The sequence below is a fragment of the Brachypodium distachyon genome, chromosome 1 (genome assembly GCF_000005505.3).
Source record: "Brachypodium distachyon strain Bd21 chromosome 1, Brachypodium_distachyon_v3.0, whole genome shotgun sequence".
NCBI lineage: Eukaryota > Viridiplantae > Streptophyta > Magnoliopsida > Poales > Poaceae > Brachypodium > Brachypodium distachyon.
The window spans coordinates 300693-323563 of record NC_016131.3 but is presented as its reverse complement, the minus strand read 5'-3'; the positions used below and the strand labels follow the sequence as shown (position 1 = coordinate 323563).

Sequence of the window (22871 nt, the reverse complement as noted above, 5' to 3'; positions counted from 1 at the left end):
GCCAAGCCAGCAAAAAAAAGTCTGATTTCTTTTGAACTTAACATCTCGGAAAAATCTCTAACCAAGCCCACCCACCGACCCAATTGAGCCCATGAATTCGGGACCATTTTGGACCTAGCCACCCATTAATTTCAATGCAAATATAATTCATGATATTGCTTAGTAGAATGGACTCGGGCTGGCTAGTTTTTTTGGGCTTAAAAAATCAGCGCCTTAAAGAGTGAGTGTTGGGTCGGACCGGTCGGGCTGTTTTATCCGGTCTAATATATATTTATAGCAATTTAAACTTTTGCTATTGTGAGATCAATGCAGCGTCAAGATAATATCATAGAACTTAAGTACTCCCTCCCTTTCATATTACTTGTCGTTTTGACTTTTCTAGATACATTTCTTTTGTTATGTATCTAGACATAAGTATATATCTAGGTGCATAGCAAAAGGAATGTATCTCGAAAAGTCAAAACGACAAGTAATATGAAACGGAGGGTGTATGTCAGTAGCGCTTCATTAGTTCATAGGTATCCGTATTATACATAAAGTTGTATAAAGACAATTAGGATTAGTGTCCTAATAAGTAGTGATGCATACGTTACAAGCAAAATATTCAAATTGACATGCATATATTGTGCAAATAGCGACTAAACAAAACTCATATGATTCCTAAGGGGCCGGAGCCGAATTATATATATCAAAGGGAAATTTGTGTGCAGCACGTCCTCAAAGGAAAGCTTTGTGTGAGGCACACTCTATTTGTTGATTTAGTCCCATGGACATTCCCATTTTGTGCTTTTGAGTCTGTTCGGCAGATCTTTTGCTGATTTGTATGACATATTTGTTGTGAGAGGAAAATATTGTGTGCTTGTTAGTATGACATATTTGTTGTGAGAGAAAAATACTTCAGAAGAAGCCGGAATAAGACAAGCCGAACGAAGATTTTGTCTCCAGCACATCCCGGCACACAAAAGGACTTCTTTGCCCTTGAAAAACCAGGCCCACCTGTCACCTCTCTCCTTCTTCTCGTTCCCCTCTCATGTCAGTTCTCCCATCTCCTTCCCGACAAGGACTTATTGGCGCGGGCGGGCGAGCTCAGCTCGGACGGCAGCGCGTCCCGGCGACACGAGCGAGCGAGCTCTGCTCAGGCAGCAGCGCGTCCCAGCAGCGGTGGCCGTGGAGGGTGATGGCGCGAGCGAGCGAGCTCAGCTCGAACGGCGGCTCGTCTCGGCGGCGGCCGCCACGGACAGGAATAGCGCGGGCGGGCAAGCTCGGCTCGGGCGAGGGTGCGTCTCATCGGCGGCGGTCACGGAGGGGATGGGACGAGCGGGCTCGGCTCGTACTGCGGAGGGGGAGGTGCCAGGCAGACGCGCTCAGCTCAGCTCAGAAGCGACTCGTCCCCTTGGCGGCGACCATGGAGATGGAGGGGATGGACGGGCGTCATGGACGAGGAAGTCCCCTCAGCGCCAGCCATGGAAGTCCTCGCCGGGAAGGAGAGGGGAGGACTGACAGGAGAGGGGAAGGAGGAGAGGGAGAGAGATGACACGTGGGCCCGATTTTGCATGGGCAAAGAAGTCCTTTTATGTGCTGGGATGTGCTGGAAACAAAAGCACAAAATCAGAGTGTCTATAGAACTAAATCAACAAATAGAGTGTGCCTCACACAAAGCCATCCTTTGAGGATGTGCTACACACAAATTTCCCTATATCAAATGTAATGCTGTGGTGGGACCCATTTGGGTAATCTTATCTCTTGCAAGTCGAGCAGCAGACGACCACACGCTGCCTCTCCCATAGTCGCATCCCATAGACAAATGAGCAGCAGATTTGCTTCACATCTGTTAGAAGGACCTGCAGCCACTTGGTGGGAGAATTTCCAAATCACCCATCCTATAGCAGATGTGACTTGGGAAATCTTTAAAGATGGGTTTCGTACTGCTCATATCTCTTCAGGAGTAATGAATCTGAAGAAGAAGGAATTTCACAATCTCAAGCAAGGCCATCGCACTGCGGGAGAGTACATTGATGAATTCAGCAGTTTAGCACGTTACGTGCTAGATGATGTGGATACTGATGCTAAGAGGAAGGAGAAATTCCTAGATGGGTTGAATGATGAACTCTCCATCCAGTTATCAGTTGTGTAACATAAGATCAATGCTTGGTTTTAGGTACCCATTTTTCAATGGGTCCTCGTGTGTTAGCAACAAGGGTCTTTGGGACCCAAATAGACCAAGCAACATAACCATCATAGGGACCAACATATTTAGCATAAACATCACCATAATAATCTTTAAATAAAACATAGTGAGGGTTAGCAATTCCCGCATGATCATCATTAGTGGCTTTGCCCTTTGAGGCATTACCACCATCGATGACCTTCTTGGTCTTTTCTTGAACGGATTTCTCCTTCTTCTTGATGTTCTTCTTCTTTGCCTTTGAAACATAACCAAGTCCCTCCTTATTATTTTTTGACCTTTGCTTACTCAAAAGGTCATCCAAATTCATGGTATTTTTGGAAGAAGAGGACTTGGCAATCACATCTTTCAACCTAGCATTTTCCTCCACAACATTTGCATGATCACGAGTATAGGAGGGAGAGAAATAATCAATGCCATATTGATCCACCAAAGTTTGAAGTTGCTCATTTGTCTCGGTAAGGAGAGAGTTTTCACTCTCCAAGGCTTTGTAGTCCTTGTCTAGATTTTTTAGATCCTTAGCAAGTTTATCATGAGCATCCACAAACTTGGGCTCTTCTTTCTTAAGCACTTTTAATTTTGCCTTAGCATAGTCTCTTTCCTTAGTTAGTTTAGCAATAGCTTCTTCAAGAGAGACTACGGTTTCTTGCTCTTCCTCAAGAGCATTTTTTAAAGAGGCAATTACAAGAGAATTTTCTCTTTCAATTCTACATTTATTATCAAAGTTTTCATGTGCCTCACCAAGTTGAGACATGAGAGCACCATAGTAGTACTTACTTTCACCTTGTAGATTAGAGACAAATTTATCAAAGGCAATAATTTCAGGATTTGTCTTAGAGCTATCATTATCATCCATATGAGTATTCTTAGAGTTAAGCATGGATGTGATGGGGGGTGATACCTCGGAATACTTAGCCATGAAGCAAGAGGCATTCTTGGTAGGAGCATTCTCATTGGGGGATTCAAATAATGATGGAGAGGGAGTGGAGGTAGTAGCAATAGCGGCCACCACATTAATAGTTGTTTCTTCTTCTTCATCCTCATCTTCATCACTGCAAGAATACTCCTCTTGAGCTATGAGTACAACTCTTCCTTGCTTCCTATTGGTGAAGGGCTTCTTTTTCTTGATGAAAGGCTTCTTGTTTGAGACCTTGGTCTCCTTGGCCTTGATCTTAGGAATAAGCGCTCCACCATGATCTTCTCTTTTCTCATATGGACACTCCGCTGCGAAGGGGTACTTGCCATTGCAATTGTAACAAGATCTTGATCTTGGACCCGTTCCCTTGTAGCCACTAGACCCACTTCTTTGATAGGTCTGTTCTTTTGCTTTGGTTGGATCTTTCCAAAAGTTTCTTGCAGCAAATGCCATGTGGTCATGAAAGTCATGCTTCATTTCTTCGAGGCAGCTCATTGGCATTGTCACTTCTTGATTTTGCACTTCTTCAACCACATTCACCTTCAAGGCAAGGTTCTCTCCTTTTTGCCATGCCTATGGCACGGTTCAAATCATCTTTGGCATTCTTCTCATCAACCTTGAAGGATTGCATTTTTTGCATCAACTCATGGGAGGTCATTTCATAGAAGTTGTGTCTTCCTTTTAGAGTCTTGAGGTCTTGAGCTTCATAGGGCATAAGGACTTCAATATACTTTTCTTTGATCCATCTATCATTGATATGGTTAGCCCCCACATTCCTAAAAAGCAGTGGCAATGGATAGGAGCCTTTTGTACATCTCTAGATGATCTTCATTTGGCAACTTCATGAAGCCTTCAGCTTGGTTGCGTAAGGCACTTTATTTGTTCCTTTTCATGCTCTCATTGCCCACATAAATCTCGGCAAGACTTTCCCAAGCTTCCTTGGCGGTGGAGAGATGAATGATGTAGGGCAAGTCCTTGGAGCCAACAGCAATTTGAATCATGTGCAAAGCAACGGAGTTGAGCTGAGCTTTAACCACTTCTCTTCTTGAGTAGTTGTCAATGTCATGTTGAGGGTAGAAGCCACGCTCAACAATTCTCCAAAACTTATTGCATGACCTACGCATGTAAGAGCGAAACTCAAATTGCCATCTATCAAAATGATCGGCATTAACCTTAGGTGGGTCACCTATATTATTTATATGATAGTGAGGGATAGGTGGATCAGGGGATTTCCATCTAGTGTCATTGTAAGCCTTATCATCATCCTTTTGGGAGGAGGTGGATCCATTTTTATTTTTGTTAGGATCATCCTCCACACCGGGCGTTTTAGCAGAAGCTGCTGCAGCCCTAGCTTTAGCCGCTTCTGATGAAAGGTTTGATTCCTCTATTTGCAGAGGGGGAGGAGTAGTTTGGCCTCGCTTGAGTTCCAAGAACATGTTCCGGACCCCAAGCATTTGAGCTTCCATGGAAGACTTAAATTCGGCTTGCACCGCTTTTAAATCTTCCACAGTTGTCGGCTTTGCCGCCCCTTCCGACGGCGAGGTTTCTGGCATACTCTTAGGCGGTTAAGCCCGAATTTAGAGCCGAGGCTCTGATACCAATTGAAAGGATCGCATGCCGCACCTAGAGGGGGGGGGGGTGAATAGGTGCTAACCAATTTTTATTCTTTTTCCAATTTAGGTTTGACACAAAGGTAAATTCTCTAGATATGCAACTATGTGAATTTACCTATATTACAAGATACACAACTAAGCAATTCTACCACTAAGCAAGATACAATATATAGGCAATAAGGATAGAGATAACCAAGGTGAAGCACGCGGAGACACAAGGATGATTCCCGTAGTTCCCTTCCTTTGCAAGAAGGTACGTCTACGTTGGAGGGGTGTTGTTGCCACAAAGGCCTAACCAACGCCACGAAGGCCTCACCCTATTCTCCGGTGACCCTCGCCACAAAGGCCTAGGTCACGGTTCCACTAAAGGGAATCCCTTAAGGCGGGAAACGGGCCTATACAAGGTTCTTGGGGCACACTTCCACAACTGAATCGGAGGCTCCCAAGTTGTTACAACAACAATAACAAGTTATCAATGGAGTAAACAAGAACTAGGGTTTCCAAAGAAAACACTAGCCAAAGGGCCCTCAAGTGAATGAGGGGGAAATGAAGATCGGCTCGGTGAAGATGTAGATCAGGGTCTTCTCCTTCGATTCCCCAAAGATCAAGAGCTTTGGGTGGTTGAGGGAGGAGATCTGGAGCTTTTGGTGTGCTGAAATTAGGGTTCTTCTTTTTTGTGGTCGAGCAACCTCTCATTGGGGAAGAAGGGGGGTATTTATACCCCCACAGAATTTCTGACCGTTGGAGTACTACTCCTGCCGGTAGTACCGGCACATTGGCCACTGGCAATACCGGTGAGGGGTCAGCGCTGGGGTGCCACATGGGCTGCCAGCAGTACTGGCAGACTTGTTGCCGGTAGTGCCGCCAGGCCAAGCTACCGGTAGTGCCGGCAGGCATGGCGCCGGCTGGCCCAAACACCCTTTGACATAGAACAAACGCAAGCGCTTCTCTCGTTACTTTTAGGGGGTCGATGCCGACGGTATTAATCTGAACTAAAACTCTGCACACTTAACATAGTATCAAATAGTCACCGGTGTTGTCGTCAAACACACAAAACACTAGAGGTCATGAAATGTTCTTTCAGCTCCCTCCGATTTCTATTAATAGAAATCACATGTTCACTATTACAAGTTAGGGGAAACCGTATCATCTGCATATTGTAACATGTTTATCCCTCCATTGCTTTCCTCCACTAAGATATTTTCCCGTTTCATTTGTCAGTACAATGCTCTAGAACTGATTAACAGCAGCATTTTCCAACAAGTGACGAGCTCGGAAGAAACTGCAGCACAAGCGTCGCCCGATCGAGGAGTCGTTCCTGAGACTTAGGCAGGACGGCTGAAGCGAATCCTGCAGTCTGCAGTCGTCGGAGGAGCTCGGAGCGGTGGGCGGGGGCGGCCATAAACATTGAAAAGCTTGCAGGTCCCGCCCAGACATGTCTTTTTCCCTTGTGAACAGGCGGCTGCTTTGCTTATACTAGCGCAACTAGACGAAGATGTGGACTTGGTGCAATGGTCGGCGAGCGCCGACCCCGGCCACACTATTCTATTCTCCATGAGATCCATGGTAAACATCAGCATGGAAACGGTGACAGGATTTTGTGAAATGAAGAAGTTGGGTAATGCAACCAAAGAAAATCGGAGGAGACCACCGTGGTAGACACTTGTAGTTTACCTTGAGGGTTAAGGTTGAGATATCTCGATGGAAAACGATGTGTTTCAGGCGGAGGCACGCGCTCGTGGCCTTCGGATGCATCCATCGCACGCCCTAAGTTGTGCCACGCGTCCCCAAACGTGGGTGACAGCTGAGGATGGAGGGGCCCACCTACACCTTATCTCTTCACCCCGTCGTTTCCAACCACTCATTCTCCCCCAACCACTTCACCAATTTCTCCTCTTCCACCGCATAGAAAGGGGCGAGCAGCCATGGCTACCTCCCGCCGCCCTAGTTCCCCCGGCGCTTGCCGTCGCCCGAGATGGAGGCCGGCGCGGAGGTCCGTAACCCCAGCTCCCTCCCGCCCCTCCGTCGCCGGAGGTGGAGGCCATGGGTACTGTGATTGCTGATGGCGGGTGCTGCAAGCCGAGGCGGCGGTGCCGCGACCGTCGTCCGGGGTGCTGCAAAGCCGGGGCGGTGGTGCTGCGTCCAGCGGCGGTGGTGCTGCTCACCGGAGTTGACACGTCTCCGGCGAACTCGCCGGGCTTCTTTCTTCCTGTGTTCGGGACGGTGGTGCGTCTGGGTGCTGCCGTAGCCGTCGGTGTGGTGGGGATTTGTTTGCTTTTTCTGTGCGGGATTGAAGACGCACATCGGGGGTCCCAGAGGGACACGTGTCGTGCTAGGAGTCGGAGGCTAGGAACGAATTAGCCTCCGGAGGATTGTCAGCACTACCCTGTCTCTCAAGCGAGTTAAATTGTTGACTGCAACTAATCAACACGGCCTTCATCACTCCATTTACATATCCAGTTAGCAGCATTGCTCACAGAGGATGGATATTATAGGAAAGTGCCAGTACGCTGTGCTATGTATATGTCAGCATGTGGATATCCTTTGAAGTCCAAGCAAGAAACTGTGCGTTACGGCCAACCTACAAGTCTGCAACGACTTGCTGAGAGTAGCACAGCTTGTCGACGGTCGACCTGCAGCACCATTTTCAATGTACCATCCGAATCGCACGCTCGCCTGGATAGATACGTGCGGGACCTTGGACTCTTCTTCCTGCCGCCACTGTGCCTAAACCCACACAATGTTGTACATCTCCTTTTTGTGGTAAAGATTTGAGGCCTCGCTCGCCTCAGGAACCAGGAATTTCAGGACCGACAGACAGCGAGAGCAAAGGAGAACACGAGGCTACCATTTCTCCCAAGGGATTTAGCCGGCAGATCAGCGACTTCTCGATTTTTCTTCGATCGCCGTCCTCCCCGCGGTTTATGGCAGATAATATCAAACGAAATCGCATTGATTTGCCGATGTAGACTATTTTGTATTTGTGCTGCTCTTGTTTTGCGAGTGTGATACCGTCACAAAAACCAAGAAAATATCTGCTACTAACTGACGGTCTGTTATTACAAGAGCTAGCCCTGCTCCCACAAAAAACAAGACAATGTATTCTATGATGCAAATGGTTGTCCTTCCTGATCTCTTCATTTTATTTTATCTGATTAAGTTGCTTCGTAGACAGCTACTTTTAAGTTTTACAAGGCCATGATTATGTTGGAAAATAAGCTATGAAATGTGAGTGGAATATACTCCCTCCGTCCCAAAATATAAGAGCTAATCAAGATAGGTTGTATTGGTTATAATAACATCTTATATTAGGAAACATAGATAGTAGAATTTAAAAGGTTTGCTATTCCCACTCGCATGACAAAATTTCTTATTGTGCAGTCAATTTTCAATATCAACAACTGGCTATCGAACATCGATATCCATGAAGATTCTGTAACTTTATAAACTCTGAGGATAAATACTATTTTTCCGGCGAACAAATCATGAAGGTGCACTTAATATATTTTTAGCTATGTATGAGCAAATTCTAGGGCCTCCACCCATTGAAGCCGTATGACCTGCATATGTTTTCTTCTTTGTGCGAATGGCATTTGTTGCTGAGTTACATATGCCCAACCCAATGCAAAAATAAAGAAAAGTCTAACTTACGCTTCTGTTATTACAGTAGAAAACCATCTGATGTAAAATGTTGTCCTACTCCTTACCAATCTTCCTATTTCATTTATTTGATTAAGTTGCAAATTCTAGGAACTATTTTTAAAACTATGCAATAAATCGGCTTTGTGCATCAGTTGATGTAGAAGCCAGCAGCGCTATGCTCCCTTTTTGAAAAAGAAAAAAACATGATTTAGTTGCAACAACATTATGAAATGTGAATGGAATATGTATTTGAATGGTTTTACTAATTCTCGGTTGTCTGTGGATTTCTTATTTGCCACTCAACATCAATATCTATGCAAGATTCCAAATTTATAAACCCTAAGAACAAACAAGATATAGTTTTGAATTAGATGAATAATTTGTTACGACACCGTTAACTTTTTCTAGCGTTGCATGAAAAAATTGTAAATATGTTCTTAGTCATCTAACACAATATTGTATTATTTTGCACTCGACAAACAAAATATGACAACATGAACGTAACTTATTACATTTGTATGAACACATTCATAAAGTATGTTGATTTTATGTGTTACATGGCTGCATATGGGTTCTGCCTAACTACAATAGCTAGCTACATACTAGTTAGCTTAGTAAATCAACAATCTACGGTATGATTTCAGAACATACCATCATGAGTAGTCTAACAATAATCATTACCGTGGCGAGAGGAAGCCACGTTAACCATTAACCAGGGGACTTGCGTTCTTTTCATAGTGAGGTAGGCTTAGCCTAATTGGTCATACCTAATTATTATGCTTTACCTTCATTTTCCAACCTGCACTTTCCAGGTTGATGTAAAACCGCCTTTTAATTAAGCTTCATATAATCATATTGAGCTTTCCCTTTAACAAAAGTTCAAAGGCCAACTGTCCAACTCGCATAATTTCAACCTTTCTTATGCTCAAAATCTTTGATTTTCTCATATAGTATATGCTAGCTAGACTCCTGATATCCATATTGCTCATTAATACAACATCGTGTACTACCCTATATAGCTCATAAATATGGCAAGCTTATTTGCCTCATTATCCCTTTTCGTCATTGGAATATGTCCGTTTCCACTTATACCTGGACGGTGCTTAACAATTATTCAACTCCTCTATCCACGAATAAAACAGAGAAGAGCTAGAGATTCACCCCACCGTGAGTCCATGTGCTTCCCAGGATGCAAAGATAGATCTTCCCCAAAGGGGAACATCACATGACCATCTAGTCATCACTTTCGCAAAAGGAACCTATCTTTTTTCGAAATAAAGCTGGCGTGTGAGAGATGTTTGGGCCTTAAATTTAGTGCATAAATTCCAATATCCCTTTCCTTTTGGGTAAGTAACCGCATCCTTACTTCCTAAGCATGCAGTTGACACTTACAACACGGTTGAGGCATCTTATACTGTTTTATTTGCAATCCAAATTTCATTCTCCTGAAACGTTATATGTGGCATGGAATTTTTAGATATATATAAAAGAGGAGAGATCTCCACGGACATCCTTCAGATTAATTTAAAATGATGCTAAAAAGGTACACCAAGGATGAATAAATTGTCTCACAAGAGAGAAATAAAAGGCGTTTGCTCCAGTACAACCCCCTCCTCCCAAACTCAGAAAAACTCAAACACGAGGACGGCTCAAATTGCTCGATACCCCTTCATAATTAAGAGTATAAAATACTTTAAAAGCTGAACGGGTATACGTATGCCTGTATAAAACCCGTATGTCCTACTTATTTGTACGAATATTATCGTGTCACACATGAACATTAAGGAGGACTGCCGGAGCGTCGCCTCCTGCCACCGGCAAACGTGTATGCCGGGCCATGGAATATCAGCTGGTCGGGTCTGGACCTCCTCTCCTGGTAGGATGGTCATGCGATCCTGCGCTGCTAACCAGTGCGTGTATGCGTGACGCCATTTTCAGAAAGGCACCTACATCCTCGAGAAGGACAAAACTATGTACAGGGTGCACGCGGAGGCGCTTGGCCCGCCGTGGTGGGAGAGCTTCCACTTCGGCCTCGTGGACGTGCTGAAGGACGGATCCTTCAAGCGCAACAAGCTAATCTTTGGCGCCATCTACGAGCATGTTCCCCCGTAGGCGGAGTCGGACGCCGCCATCCGCAGTACATCGTCGCCTTCCAAGGGGCTATATATGCTGCCGCACCCCAAGGCGATCGACGACGTGGTCCTGGACCTGCAGACCATCGTCAACACCCTCCGCCTCCGGTACTCCAAGCGCTCCCAGCGCGCGCACCAGGCCGTGGACAGGCTCCTCGTGACCATCGACAGCAGCGCCGTGTTGCTCGCAGGGCACTCCGTTGGCGTGAGGTGGGGCGGACCATGATGGCCGAGCAGGGCCTCAGCCTCCCGACTTTCCTTTTCAACCCGCCGCGTGTGTCGGCGGCTCCGGCGATCAACAAGGTGCTCCTGTCCGAGGGGCTGAGGAGAGAATTGTACGCCACGAGCGCCCGCGTCAAGGCTGGCCTCCGACTGGTCCTGAATCTCCCCCGGGAGGAGTTGTTCGAGCGGTGACATCGAGTAACAAATATGGGCTTATACGGGCTCAGAATTAATTAATTAATTAGATAATTACCCAAAAGCCCAATCTGAATTTGGGGGGAGGGGGTTGTAGTGGAGCAAGGCTTGAAATAAAAAAGGAACGTGTTCTCTCTCGATAAAACGTGTGAGCCAACCTTTATTGGCCAGATCAGTAATCGGACAACAACGACATATACGTGTCACATTCTTGTTGGTTGGCTCAAAGATTAGATGCATGAAAACCCTGAGTGTGACCTTTGTTGGTTGATTCCGGCAACATCAGCAACCGGCAATCCCTTCTTCAAGCCATTGTTTTGGAACACTGTGCTCTTTGCTAAGTCTCATGTTCTTGTTATCGTGGATTTTGATCCCACGGTAACATGAGTGTGGTAAATCATGAAGAGTTTTTTGTTGGTTCTAAGGCGAGCAGTTTGTTCCGAAGACAATCGCTTTGGATTATTGAAACCGCAATGGTTTTTTGTTTTGTTACTACGCTTGCGGTTTCATAGTGACTAAATGGGGAAGTCTCAAGCCTTACATACAATAAGCCTGGTTTATCCTCAAAAAATGGCTAGCGGACTTACTTCCAGCTACATAGATGTAAGAAAGAACAATAATAACAAAAATTATATATAAGGAACACTAGTAACAAAAACTCCAGCAAGATTGTAGTGTGTCTGATAGATGTGACCTGACAAATTTTAGTTGTTTGTCGGCATATTCCCTGTGCATCCTTCATTGCGCACAGAAGTCTAATCCCTACCAATAGTCTCCACAAGAACAAACTCCATCCTTGAAATGGTGAAACCTGCTCGAATCTCTTACAATGATGTCTCTGTTCACAATCTTTGACATCATCTTGATGGCAGCATGGCAGTCTAGGCAGGCAGATAGATTCTTCATAACTCTAATTGGCCTCCCGGGTGGGGTGTTGATCAGAGCAAATGCAATGGCCAATCTCTCACTGTGGTATTTCAGCGACTCAAACTTTAGGTCATCGTCCACTTGATGCAATGCACAGCTAGTGTCAGGCTTATATCCTTGTTTGTCCATCTCTTTGTACAACCTCTCTAGCTTGTCTTTAATCTCAGCTATCATTGGGTTGGTTTGGTCATTTGAAGAAAAGCTGTAGATTTTTTGTTTGAATTCAACCCAACTGTAACCCGACTCTTTCCTAAGTCCTCGATCTCTCATGGCCTTCTTCACACGTGCAGCATCTTCCCATTTACCAGCTTTCACATATATGTTGGACAGTATAACGTACGGTGTCGCATCTGTGGGTCCAATACTGAACAATTTTTCAGCTGCCACTCTAGCTAAATCCTGGTTTCCATGGATCCTGCAGGAGTGAAGAATGGAGCTCCAAATGATTGGATCATCTCCAAATGGCATCTCGCTCAACATTTTCTGAACTTTATCGAAACGCCCCACCCAGCCTAACTTATCAATAACACACGAATAGTGTTCCTTCCAGGGAGATATGCCATACTCATGTTTCATCAGTTCAAAGTATTTCATACATTCTTCTGCAAGACCGTTGTGACTGCATGCTGAGAATACACTCAAGAAGGTGACTGCATGCTGACAGTACACTCAAGAAGGTGACTGCATCTGGTTTAAACCCATAGCGCAGCATACCTTCAAACATCTTGATGGCATTCTTTGCCTGCCCGTAGTGTGCGTAGGCTGAAATAACAGCGTTCCACGAGATGGAATTCCTCTCAGGCATCTCATCAAATGTCCGGAGCGCCTCATTCAAACAGCCACACTTCGCGTACATGTCAAGAAGGGCACTTCCTGAGAACACGCTGGCCATGTGGCCTGATCTTATTAGGTAAGAATGCAATTGCCTTCCTAACCCGATCATTGCCAGGCTAGAGGAAGCCTTAATGATGCTTGAAAAGGTCGCCCTGTCCGGGCTCACACCAGCCCTTCTCATGTCACGGAAAAACTGCAGCGCTTCTTCCTGCTGCCCATTCTGGACATGGCCAGCTATCATCGCTGTCCATGAAACGCCAGTCTTGTCATTTTTCTTGGCAAAATTGGTCTTTGCAGCATCGAGCATGCCGCATTTGGTGTACATGTCGATCAGAGCGTTGCCCACAAGATCCTCTGAAGAAAGGCCAAGGAGGACCAGCTGAGCATGTATCTGCTTACCAATCCCAATATGAGGCAGCGAGCCAGCAAAACTTAACAAAGTAGCGTAAGGCCAGGCCTGCCTGTCAAAACCGAGCACCTGCATCTCCCTGAACAGACGCAGCACGGTGCCGGCGCACCGGCTCCAAGCATAGCCCGCGATCACAACATTGTACGAGACAGTGTCGCGCTCCGGCATCTCGTCGAATAGCTTCTCCATCTCGCCAATGCAGTCACATTTGGAGTATAAATCCAGCAGCGAGTTGTTGACGAACACATTGCACTCCGAGGCGGCTCTGGCAACGAGGCCGTGGACCTGGCGGCCGAGACGGATGTCGCCAACGCCCGTGGCCACGGCGAGCATGCTGGAGAAGGTGAACTGGGTGGCGCCAAGGCCAGCACGGCGCATATCGGCGAACAGGTCCAGCGCTTCCCCGTGCAGCCCCTCCTTGGAGAAGCCAATTATCATGCATGGCGTTGTAGGTGACGGCGTCCCTGCGCGGCGTCTCGTCGAACACCCTCCAGCCGGCGGCGAGGAGACCGTGCTTGCAGTAGGCGTCGAGTAGCGTGTTGCAGACAACGACGCTGGAGCTGAGGCCGAGCTTGACGGCGAAAGGGTGGAGCGAAGCGGTGGTGCTATAGGCGGCAACAGGCACGTTGAGCACGGTTGATACGCAGACGCCGTCCGGGGATACGCCCTCCCGGAGCATGTCACGGAAGAGGGACACGGCGTCGGTCGCGCGGCCGGGGGCGGCGGCGAGCGCGCCCATCATGACGGTCCAGGTGACTGCGTCACGGAGGCGGGGCGGGGAGGATAGGAAGAAGCTGTGCGCGGCGGCGATCTGGCCGGACCTGGAGTATCTGGAGAGCATGCGGCTGACGGGCTGAGGGAGAAGGCGTTGCTCCGGTGGGCCGCCATTCGGTCGAACAGGGCCCGGGCCTGCGCGAGGCGGCCGGAAGAGATGAGCGAGTGGAGGTGCAGGTTGAGCCGGTAGGTGGCCGGGTCGAATCCCGTCTTGACCATCCGCAAAAAATTGGTGCTTCTCTTATAAAAGCTTGCAGAACATATGTGCCACAATAAGAGCATTCCTCTCTAGAATAAATTCCATATGCAAGACCAACATGTAAACTTCTTTTTTATTGACAGGCACTATTCTTTAGGTTAATCAAAGAACATGGATGGACGCCAGCCCCAGGAGTATGATCACTAGCAGTCACTAGCAGCTGTAGTGATCCATCGTTTCTAACTTTCTATCTGATCTAGATGTAGGACAACTCGACTGAAACTACAGTCTCCTACTGTATAAGATCTCCATCGAGCAGCCAAATTAAGAGCTAGCAGCTGGTTCCAGATCTAGGTACGGCCTGTTTCATCATATTCATACCCATGTCACAGCCATAGCAGCGAGCGAGCTAGCTTGATTTACACACAAATTTAACAAGGTCAGGCAACAAAGAAAAGGCACGGCCACATGCATACCAGTAGCTAGCAGCTAGCTCAAGGAAACAAAACATGCTGGAGTAGGAGTATATCACAGCACAATGTCGTCCACTTCATACATCGCAGAATTTGCATTCATTAGGAGTACATCATAGCACACAGCAGGAAGCATATATATATATATGGTCTCACTTCACAGCTGATAACATCACACACTAGCTAGCCAGACGCGACCTGTATTATTACACAGCCGAGAGAAGATTCAGAACGGCAGTTGCCTGGGCATGGGGAGCCCGGCCCAAAGCCCAGCCCGAAATTCCCGGGCATGGGCCTAAAAACGTTGTACCGATGGACGGGCCTGGCCAGGCCTGGGCCTAATTTTTGAGCATCCGCCTTGCTTCAGCCCGGCCCGGCCGAAAGTATGCCCAGGTACTTCTGGTAAACGGGCAACATGATTCAGATACTCCGCGAGCTTCACGTCTGTCTTGGGACTGAAGTAGACAAGGTCCATCTCTAGAATTGTCCTGGGACTGAAGTACACAAGGTCCCTCTCTAGCATGTAATACACGCGGTGGGTTCCATATATGGTGATATCGACCCGGATGTACTCGGAGCGATCTGGATACACAATCTTCCTTGAGGTAGTCCCGCCGTAGTAGCAACGGGCTGTTAACAAAACAAAACCCAACCATGGTTCAGTAAAAGATAGAAAACGTGGTACAAATTTAGGTGTAGTGCATGCAAGCATGAGAAGACGTGGTAAGTACAAGCTGCAAGTATGAAGGAGATCGCATGACCCAAAGTACTAATCAAGTGCTATCAGGTACTAATCAGCCATGTGGCAGCCGAAAAGTAGCGGACTTACCAACATACGGATAGGGTAGACGGCAGCAGATGCTTGGCTTTCGCTCACTTGAGACCCAGAATTGGGCGAAGAATAGTTCCCTCGCAAGCTTGAAATCAGAAGTAGCCGTGAAGTTGACGCAGTAGTGTCTGCCAGATCTGGAGTGGGGGCCTTCCCAGCTTTTCTCCACACCAAGGATAATATCAAGTTTATACTTTGGTCCCTACAACAAGCAAGTGTCGTTGGTCAAATGAAGGTGAGGAGCTAATGGTTGAAAACAACTTTAATACCTACCCAAAAATGCTTCAACGTGTAATCCTTCAGCACCTTCTCAATCTGTGAACGGAACCAGCTCCTCTTCTCCTCATAGTCTGATCTCATATTTGACACCATCCTCGAAGCCTTCGAGGTAAGTTCAGGAGCTTCCCCCAGTACCGGTTCTGTACACAACACGGCCTCCAGAAAAGTTGTAATCTCATTGACTGGCAACACAGTATTACTAGTTTGAGCCCCAGCTATCAAGGAGAGCAGCATGTTTCGCTCATCAGGCATAAGCACCAACTTCTGGTGCAGTTCACCCAGCTGAAGGGGCAGAGGGTGTCCAGCGGCCATGGCAGCTTCATGGATGGAGCTTATCTCAATCCTCTCTGTCGTTGATGTAAACATTTCAACAAAGTTGCATTTTGCCCTGCAGAGTGTCTCCAGAGCACAGCCCACCACTGAGAACTGGGGGTGGACAAATGTGGCCAGCTTTGTAAGGCCCTCGAGGGAAAAAACTTGTGCTGGAAGCAGCGCCACGGGGTCAAAGATGTCAATGTACTGATCTATCTTCCTGCGTTCAGAAAGTGGGAGAGAGGAGCCACGGCTGTAGTACCAGATGGAGTTGACGATGATGTTGGAGACAGGGTCCATGGAGCCATAGCAGTGGCCGGCCGTGAGGAAGCTGCGCATGAGGGAGCCAGAGGGTGTGGGCAGCAACTTGAGCGCCTTGATGTAGAAGTTGTGAATCATACCATGGAGGTACATGTTGAGAGTCCGCAGGTAATCGCAGTTGTCACCACACGGGGTCTTCAACAAGATTGCCTGGCGAGCTGCTGTTTTCAGGCAATCTTTTAGCTTCTTCTTAGACAGTCCAGACTGCATCGACCAGATGGGTTTACTGTGAAAGCTGTAGGTGGTGCGGGTGATCGAGGTGTCAGGGATAACTTCAGTTTTGGCCTCCATAGCAAGATCAACATGGAAAGCCAGTTCATCTATGGCATGGCTTGTGCCGGTAACATAAAGCGGACTCATCACTATATGGTGGATTGCTCCGGCATCTTTAGCCATGATAGGAGTACCATCAGCTGAAAATAGGTACTCTAGGAGTTTAAAGTCGTCATCTTTGAGCCGGATTGTCATGACCTGAGCCAAAGTGCTGGGCGAAGGGTGACCTGCACTGGTGGCGGCCGACTCGAGGGCGGCACGCGTCCTGTCAGAGTCAGGGTCCAGTGGTTCTTCACCTTCAGCATGCAGATCTTCAGCATACAAATCGTGTTGGACGAGCATGACGGCAAGGAGGAGATTGGCATTGGCCCGGTAGAGGTATCGGATGGCCTGTTCTTCGGTGAGGCATCCGAAGTATGCGACGAGGAAGCCCACGAGACTGTGGTAGGACCTGGCTGCAACCTCGTGCCAGGCGCAGAGACCGCGTTTGGATATGGGGAAGGCGTTGCGCACTACTCTTTTGGACCTCTTACCGGCGGGTGGAGAGAAGGAAGCTGCTGCGGCGGCGTCTTCGGGGAGGAGGGCGAGGGTGTTGAGGATGATGTTGGAGACAGGGTCGAGGAGGCCGAGGCAAAAGCCACCGGTGGTGAGGAGGCCGACGAGGTCCGGCATGGTCTCGCAGGGCAGCCGGTCGAACGCCTTCTCGTAGAAGGGGACGATGAGCTTGATGATGGCACGGGGCAAATCCTGGTCGGGAAGAGGACGCTCAACGTCGCCGCCGGTGCGCGCCTCCTCGTCGCCGCCGGTGGGCGCGACGTTGTGGAGGCAGGTGTGGCTGTGTAAGCACGAAATAAGGCCCCTCCGAAGGGGACGGTGCGATCTCTGAGAAGCAGATCCAGACGGGCCGGAAGAAGCGGATCCAGACGAGCCGGGAGAAGGGGGTGCAGACATCATCAGGAATTCTATCTGCGAGCAGAGACAGTGGACGGAGCTAGCTTTTTTATGGGTAGTGGGGGAGGATGGCGGGGGACGGCCGGCGGCGAGCCGCAAATCTTGCGGTGAGGAGGAGATAGGGTTTGGCTTTCCCTTCTCGGCCGACGTATGAAGTACTTTCGGGCTTTTTCGGCCAGGCGTTTTGATACCGACCTTTGCTTTCGCTGAAGGATCGCCGGGTGGACCTTCAAATCTTTCGTCGGCCCATTTATAATTCCTGCATATTCTCTGTTACGCGAGGTGGTCGTTCGCGTGTTGGCTCTCGCTTTGCTTTTTCGCGTGTTGTTAGGATCCCAGGTACAGAGTTCTATGATGGACACTGCTAGGTGGTAAAATCGACACAAATGACTTGCGAGGGCAAAAAATTTCACAAACTGACCTATGGGACAAAAAATTTCGTTCTGGTAACCCTTTTGTGCCGCGCCATCCTCCAGGGCGTCGCATGACACGGTGCCGCGCCACCGTCCATGGCGTTGCAGGGGTGCCAGCGTGGCGTCGCGGGCCCCAGATCCAGTTAGTGCCGCGCCGTGGCTGGTGGCGTTGCACTATGGTGTGCCGCGCCGTGGCTGGGGGCGCGGCACATCTAGGGTTTGTAAGTCGCTCGAGCCCGCCCCAGCCCGACCCAGACAACCACTTCTCTTCCTCTCCTCTCCTCTGGTTCCTCTCGAGAGGTGGCGGCGAAATATGGCCAAAATGCATGCTGTTCGTCAGGGCAAATATGGTAAACAGGTTATGCCTTTGTTTCTTGTTAGCTTTTCTCGGTTCCGTGTTGTTGGGTCAGAGACAACTCATGCTGAAGAAAAGCAATGGAAACATGTGTGATAAATTTTCAACAGGAAAATGTAACAGTAAATGTTTTTTATGCTGGGAAAATGATAGGATGAATGTGACATGTTTTCCACCATCTTTCCTGCTAGCTACATCAAGTAGTAATTACTGGACAGAAGAACAGGTACCATTCTGATAATAATGATGCATTCGAGGTAGAGCAACTCTAACAGAGCCCGTAAACGCGCGACCTGTAAACCACGAGTTCAGTCAAAAAAGTGCCAGCAGCATCCGAACCCATAAAACCACGGTTTTTCACAGAATTGGCAGTTCAAAGCAAATCAAGCATAGTTCAACTACCAACTGCAAACAATCGATGCATAGTTCAGAGTTTCTACATCAAATCGCCGCGACCAGTTCACCGCAAAAAGTTGCTGCAAATCGTCAACCTAATCAAACGTTGACAGTACCGTTGCCACCTTCGTCGCCACCACCCCCATGGGTAGCCGATGCACCACCGCTAGCCCCTTCATCACGCGCTAGTTCTTCTTCTCTCCATGATCTCCGCCGTGGCCTCCTTCCACCACTCCATTTGTGCCTCATTCATGTCCTTCGTGGACATCCCTCTCTTGAGCCAATAGCTCCTTCATTTCCTTGGCTTTCTTCACATTGATCTTCATCTCCTCCAACTTGGCCTTGTTCCTTGCTTCTTCTCGGATGGCTTCAACTTTTGCAAGCTTCACCACTGTCTTATTCTCCGTAATGACAAGCTTTGCCTCCAATGTCTTCACCGCTATTGCCTCCTTCGACTTCATCATATGATCGAATTTGTCCCTCAACAATGCTGCCTCCCCCTCAAGCTTCAACCTCTCTTTGGCCTTCTTGCTTCCCTCGGGCTTGTCATTGTTCCTGCCATCTTTCTCATCCTCACTATCATCCATGTTCACCATGTCAGCTTTCTTTGGTGCTGTTACTTGATCCCTCAACTTCCACTTGGGAAGGTGTTGAAGCACATCAAAGCAATGCCTCATTGTAAAGCTTTTGCCCTTGCTGCCGGCCATGTCTCTATACCTAGCATCCGCAATGCGGTCCTACATTTACAAGACACAGATGAAATCATCTAGTTATGGTCACCAAACAATAGTTTACCAAACAATGCACTCACATATTGGTCAATAGTTGCACCACTAGGAGGATTCGCCGTTACTTGATCCATTGCCGCTGACCAACGGCTACATGCCGGTTTGATCGCGTCCCAACGACCTTGGAGGGATCGGTATGTGCGATCGACAGGATGCCGAACGCGAGGCATGAGTTTATGGAACTTATCTTCGATGTGTTGCCAGTACCGCTTCCCGGTTTGAATGGTGCCGGAGACCGCATCCATCCCCACGGCGGCCCAAGCCCGGCACAATGTTGCATCTTCTATCTCCATGTAGTTGTTGGCCCTTCTTTTCTTCACTTTTTGATTAGCCGCATCGACCTCGACCACATCTTCGTCTTCATCTTCACCACCCTCGTCGTCTTCACCGTCATCTTCACCGGCCTCATCGTCCACCTCTTCCGCCTCACCGTTACCGCTGAACGGAGCAAGTGGAGGAGCGCCAGTGTCAACCTCATCTAGGAGGTCCATGAACGAAGCATGGGGGTTTCTACGAATCACACCAAATCAGACATCAATTACCTTGTGGACTCGTCGTTGAGCACATTGGGTGCGCCGCTAGCGGTGTCCCCTGCTTGCGGCAGGACGACTGTGGCTGGCGACGGGAGGGCTGTGGCCTTCGGCGGGACGCTCGCCCTCTTTGCCTTCGCCCCCCTCGGCCCCGTCGACCCCGCTATGGTGCGGGACTTCTTCGGCTTGGCTGTCGCCGGCTCGCGGACGAGGACCGCTGGCAGAGCACCGATGCCCGCAGCACCTGCTTGCGGGACCAAGTGCGTACCCGCGCGCCTCCACTTGGTGATGCTCGTCGCCGCGATCATGCTGACCTCCGCCCGCCCCGGGATACACGGACACCACGGGAGACGGGGGCGGAAGCTGCGAGCTGCCTTCGGCGGCCGGCGGGGTCGAACTCTGGCTCATCGCGCCGAGTTCCAGCGACGGCGTAGTAGGAGACAGTGGGGGCACGTTGATCGGCGGCGGCGGCAGTTGGGCGCGAAGGGGAGGAGCTGAAAAAACCCTCGCGTGCAAAGTACGGGAGGAGTGCGGTCACGTTCAGTTCTGCCTTTCAGCCCTTAGTGCTACAGGCCGAGTTTGGGTTTCGGGCTCGGCCTGTAAAAAAAAATTCGGGCTGGCCAAGTTTACAGTAACTGATCTGCGCCGTTTCTCGAACTGAACCCGTAAACTGGTGGGTTTTTTTTTTACAGTTTTCGCATGTTTACGAGCTCTGTTAGAGTTGCTCTTAGTAGAACAGAAAATGGAGAGCAAACATATTAAGTTTGCTTGATGCAGAATTTTGACTCTTGTCAACTGAAACGAGTGAGCTAAATTTGCAAATGTACCTGAAGTAATTAGTTGATCTGAACTCGTATCTACTCAGGTCAGGATTAACATCGGCCAACCCGGAATCGGTTGCGGTCCTGACGGCGAAAGGCGGCACCGGAGGAGGAGGAAGGGCTTTGCTCGTCGTCCTGAAGGCGGCCATCCCTTCGAACATGAAGGGCCAGGACCTATCCACGCCGGCCATCTCCTACACTCTACCCAAAACAACATTTAGAGACCATCCATCACAAGAAAAAAGAGTTGCCAAGGGGCAGCGTGCGACATACCCTGATCTCGTCCTCGGTCGGCGCCGGCGCCGCGGGGCTGCTCCTGCTGCTGCTGCTGTACATTTGGTTTGAAGGGGGCTCTGTTGGGTGGCTCGATGGCACCGTCAGAGACAGGCCCGTGCTCACCTGAACAGCGAAAGGTTCGCATATTTTGGAGCTGAGACCTCGATCGAACACATGCATATGCGGTGCACGGTGACATGTAGAGGGCATGACGAACACGTACCATTGGGAGTGGAGGCTGAGGACACAGGCTTCTCTTGTACGGGTGCTTCATGGGATCTACTGGGCTCCAGAGCACTGGCCGGAAGCCGCAGTGCGCCGTCGGCCGCCGACCTCGACAGAGCGGTCAGTGGTGGCGTCGGTGGCGGATGGTGGTGCAGCGTCAGGAGCTGGCAGAGGCCGCCCTTGAACAGGTGCGACGACGGCGTGGCCGTGGCCGTCCCTGACCCTCCATCTTCTTCTGCTCCTCAATGCGTGGCCATGGCAGAGACGCTGCCTTGCTCACCTTGAGCAGCTCGCGGCCTCCACACCTCACCAAGCAGCCTCACATGCTGAAGAAAAGCAATGGAAACTCCGACCAAGACTAATAGTGACGAGTGTGCAACGTCCCAGACCAGGCCGTGGCACACCACAGTGCCACGCCCCAGACCATGGCGCGGCACGGGCGGCCACGTGGAAAGCAATGCCACGCTGGCAATGTGCAAAGCCCTCGTCTGGGGCGCGGCATAGAAGGATGCAACGCCCCGGAGGATGGTGCGGCACAAAAGGGTTAGTTCCCTGAAATCTTTTCCGCCGGAGGTTATTTTGTGAAATCTTTCCCCTCTTTAGGTTATTTTTGTCGATTTTGCCACAATTGTAAGCCAGTGGTTTAGTAATGGTATTAGGAAGATCACTACAAGTGCTAAACAGCTCCATCAAAACAGGCACCATAAGGAGCAGCACAAAGTAATGCACACAAGAATTTCTATTACGTTGGTACAGATGATGGCTCTATGTAGCCACGCTTTAGTTTGCAGAGCAATCATCGTAGCAGAAAAAAGAATTAGGATTAAGAAAGAATGATAAGTTTCATGTCCTCAAGCTAGGTCATTCAGATCGATGTGGTCTTCTTTTGGTTTAACGGTTGGCTCATGGGGCATGGACATGTCAATGGAATAAGATTCACCATTGTGAATAGATTAATTTTTCTCATATTTTCTAACAGTTGTGACTCCATACCTCTGTGATATGGTAGTCTACGGGATGCCTGTCCAATATTTTAATTTGAGCCGCCAAAGTCTCCTCTTACTACAGTTCAGTAATTGAATGCTCTTTTGTGTTTTGTTTGCCTATTTTACTATTAACTTGTGGACTATTTCACCTTCTGTGTTGGGGCAGATCTGACAATAGAGAATTCTAACCATATGATGAAAGGTTTTTACAGAGGTAAGATTCACTATGGAATGGATCTAGGTGGCGCTGCCCCGGGACCTTGTGTCCATCGCCGTGGCTCCGTCCTCCGGCGGTCTGCCTTGGGGCAGCTGCAGTGGTGGAGGCCAATCGCTCCCCTTCTTCGACAGCGGCTAGCTGCTTTCTGCGGTGGTGCTACAGGCCTGTAACACGTCTCCACGTCCTCCCATCTTCGTTCTGCGCGGGGCATGGTCCTCGGCCCAGGTGAAAACCTATAGCATCCTCGGACGCTGACCACGGCGGCGCCCGTGGGTACCGCTTCCTCGTTGGAGGCGTGGTCTTGGGTTGACTGTGCTTTCCCCTCCTCGGTGCCGGGGGAAACTCCAGGTCTGGTTTACCGGACCGGGCAGCGACGGC

The 22871-nt window shown here is 49.0% G+C and overlaps 3 protein-coding genes, 1 long non-coding RNA gene, 1 other non-coding gene and 1 pseudogene across 5 annotated transcripts; 1 reads left to right on the top strand and 5 right to left on the bottom strand.

Moving 5' to 3' along the window:
• Positions 1-5728: 5728 nt before the first annotated feature.
• LOC106866568 lies at positions 5729-7915 on the bottom strand. Its single transcript, XR_001407267.2, has 2 exons — positions 6389-7915; positions 5729-6259 (listed from the first exon to the last, which is right to left on the bottom strand). It is a non-coding gene; the product is annotated as an uncharacterized LOC106866568 (long non-coding RNA).
• Positions 7916-11625: 3710 nt separating this feature from the next.
• LOC112270202 (putative pentatricopeptide repeat-containing protein At2g01510) lies at positions 11626-14018 on the bottom strand. The gene is given in 3 exon segments (XM_024458061.1): positions 11626-12445; positions 12477-13516; positions 13518-14018. Coding segments are annotated over 3 exon segments (2217 nt in total). The 5' UTR covers positions 13917-14018; the 3' UTR covers positions 11626-11667.
• Positions 14019-14542: 524 nt separating this feature from the next.
• On the bottom strand, positions 14543-17695 carry LOC100833245. Its single transcript, XM_003563423.4, has 3 exons — positions 15624-17695; positions 15351-15552; positions 14543-15151 (listed from the first exon to the last, which is right to left on the bottom strand). Exons 1-3 carry the CDS (start codon positions 17487-17489, stop codon positions 14817-14819), a joined length of 2403 nt encoding a protein of 800 aa, XP_003563471.2. The 5' UTR covers positions 17490-17695; the 3' UTR covers positions 14543-14816.
• Positions 17696-18895: 1200 nt separating this feature from the next.
• LOC104581270 (glutathione S-transferase T3) lies at positions 18896-20077 on the bottom strand. The gene is made up of 2 exons (XM_010231088.2): positions 19462-20077; positions 18896-19387 (listed from the first exon to the last, which is right to left on the bottom strand). Exons 1-2 carry the CDS (start codon positions 19927-19929, stop codon positions 18896-18898), a joined length of 960 nt encoding a protein of 319 aa, XP_010229390.1. The 5' UTR covers positions 19930-20077.
• Positions 20078-20234: 157 nt separating this feature from the next.
• On the bottom strand, positions 20235-21717 carry LOC100834848 (annotated as a pseudogene).
• On the top strand, positions 20992-21154 carry MIR159C (microRNA MIR159c). The gene has a single exon (NR_127105.1). It is a non-coding gene; the product is annotated as a microRNA MIR159c (primary transcript).
• Positions 21718-22871: the final 1154 nt, after the last annotated feature.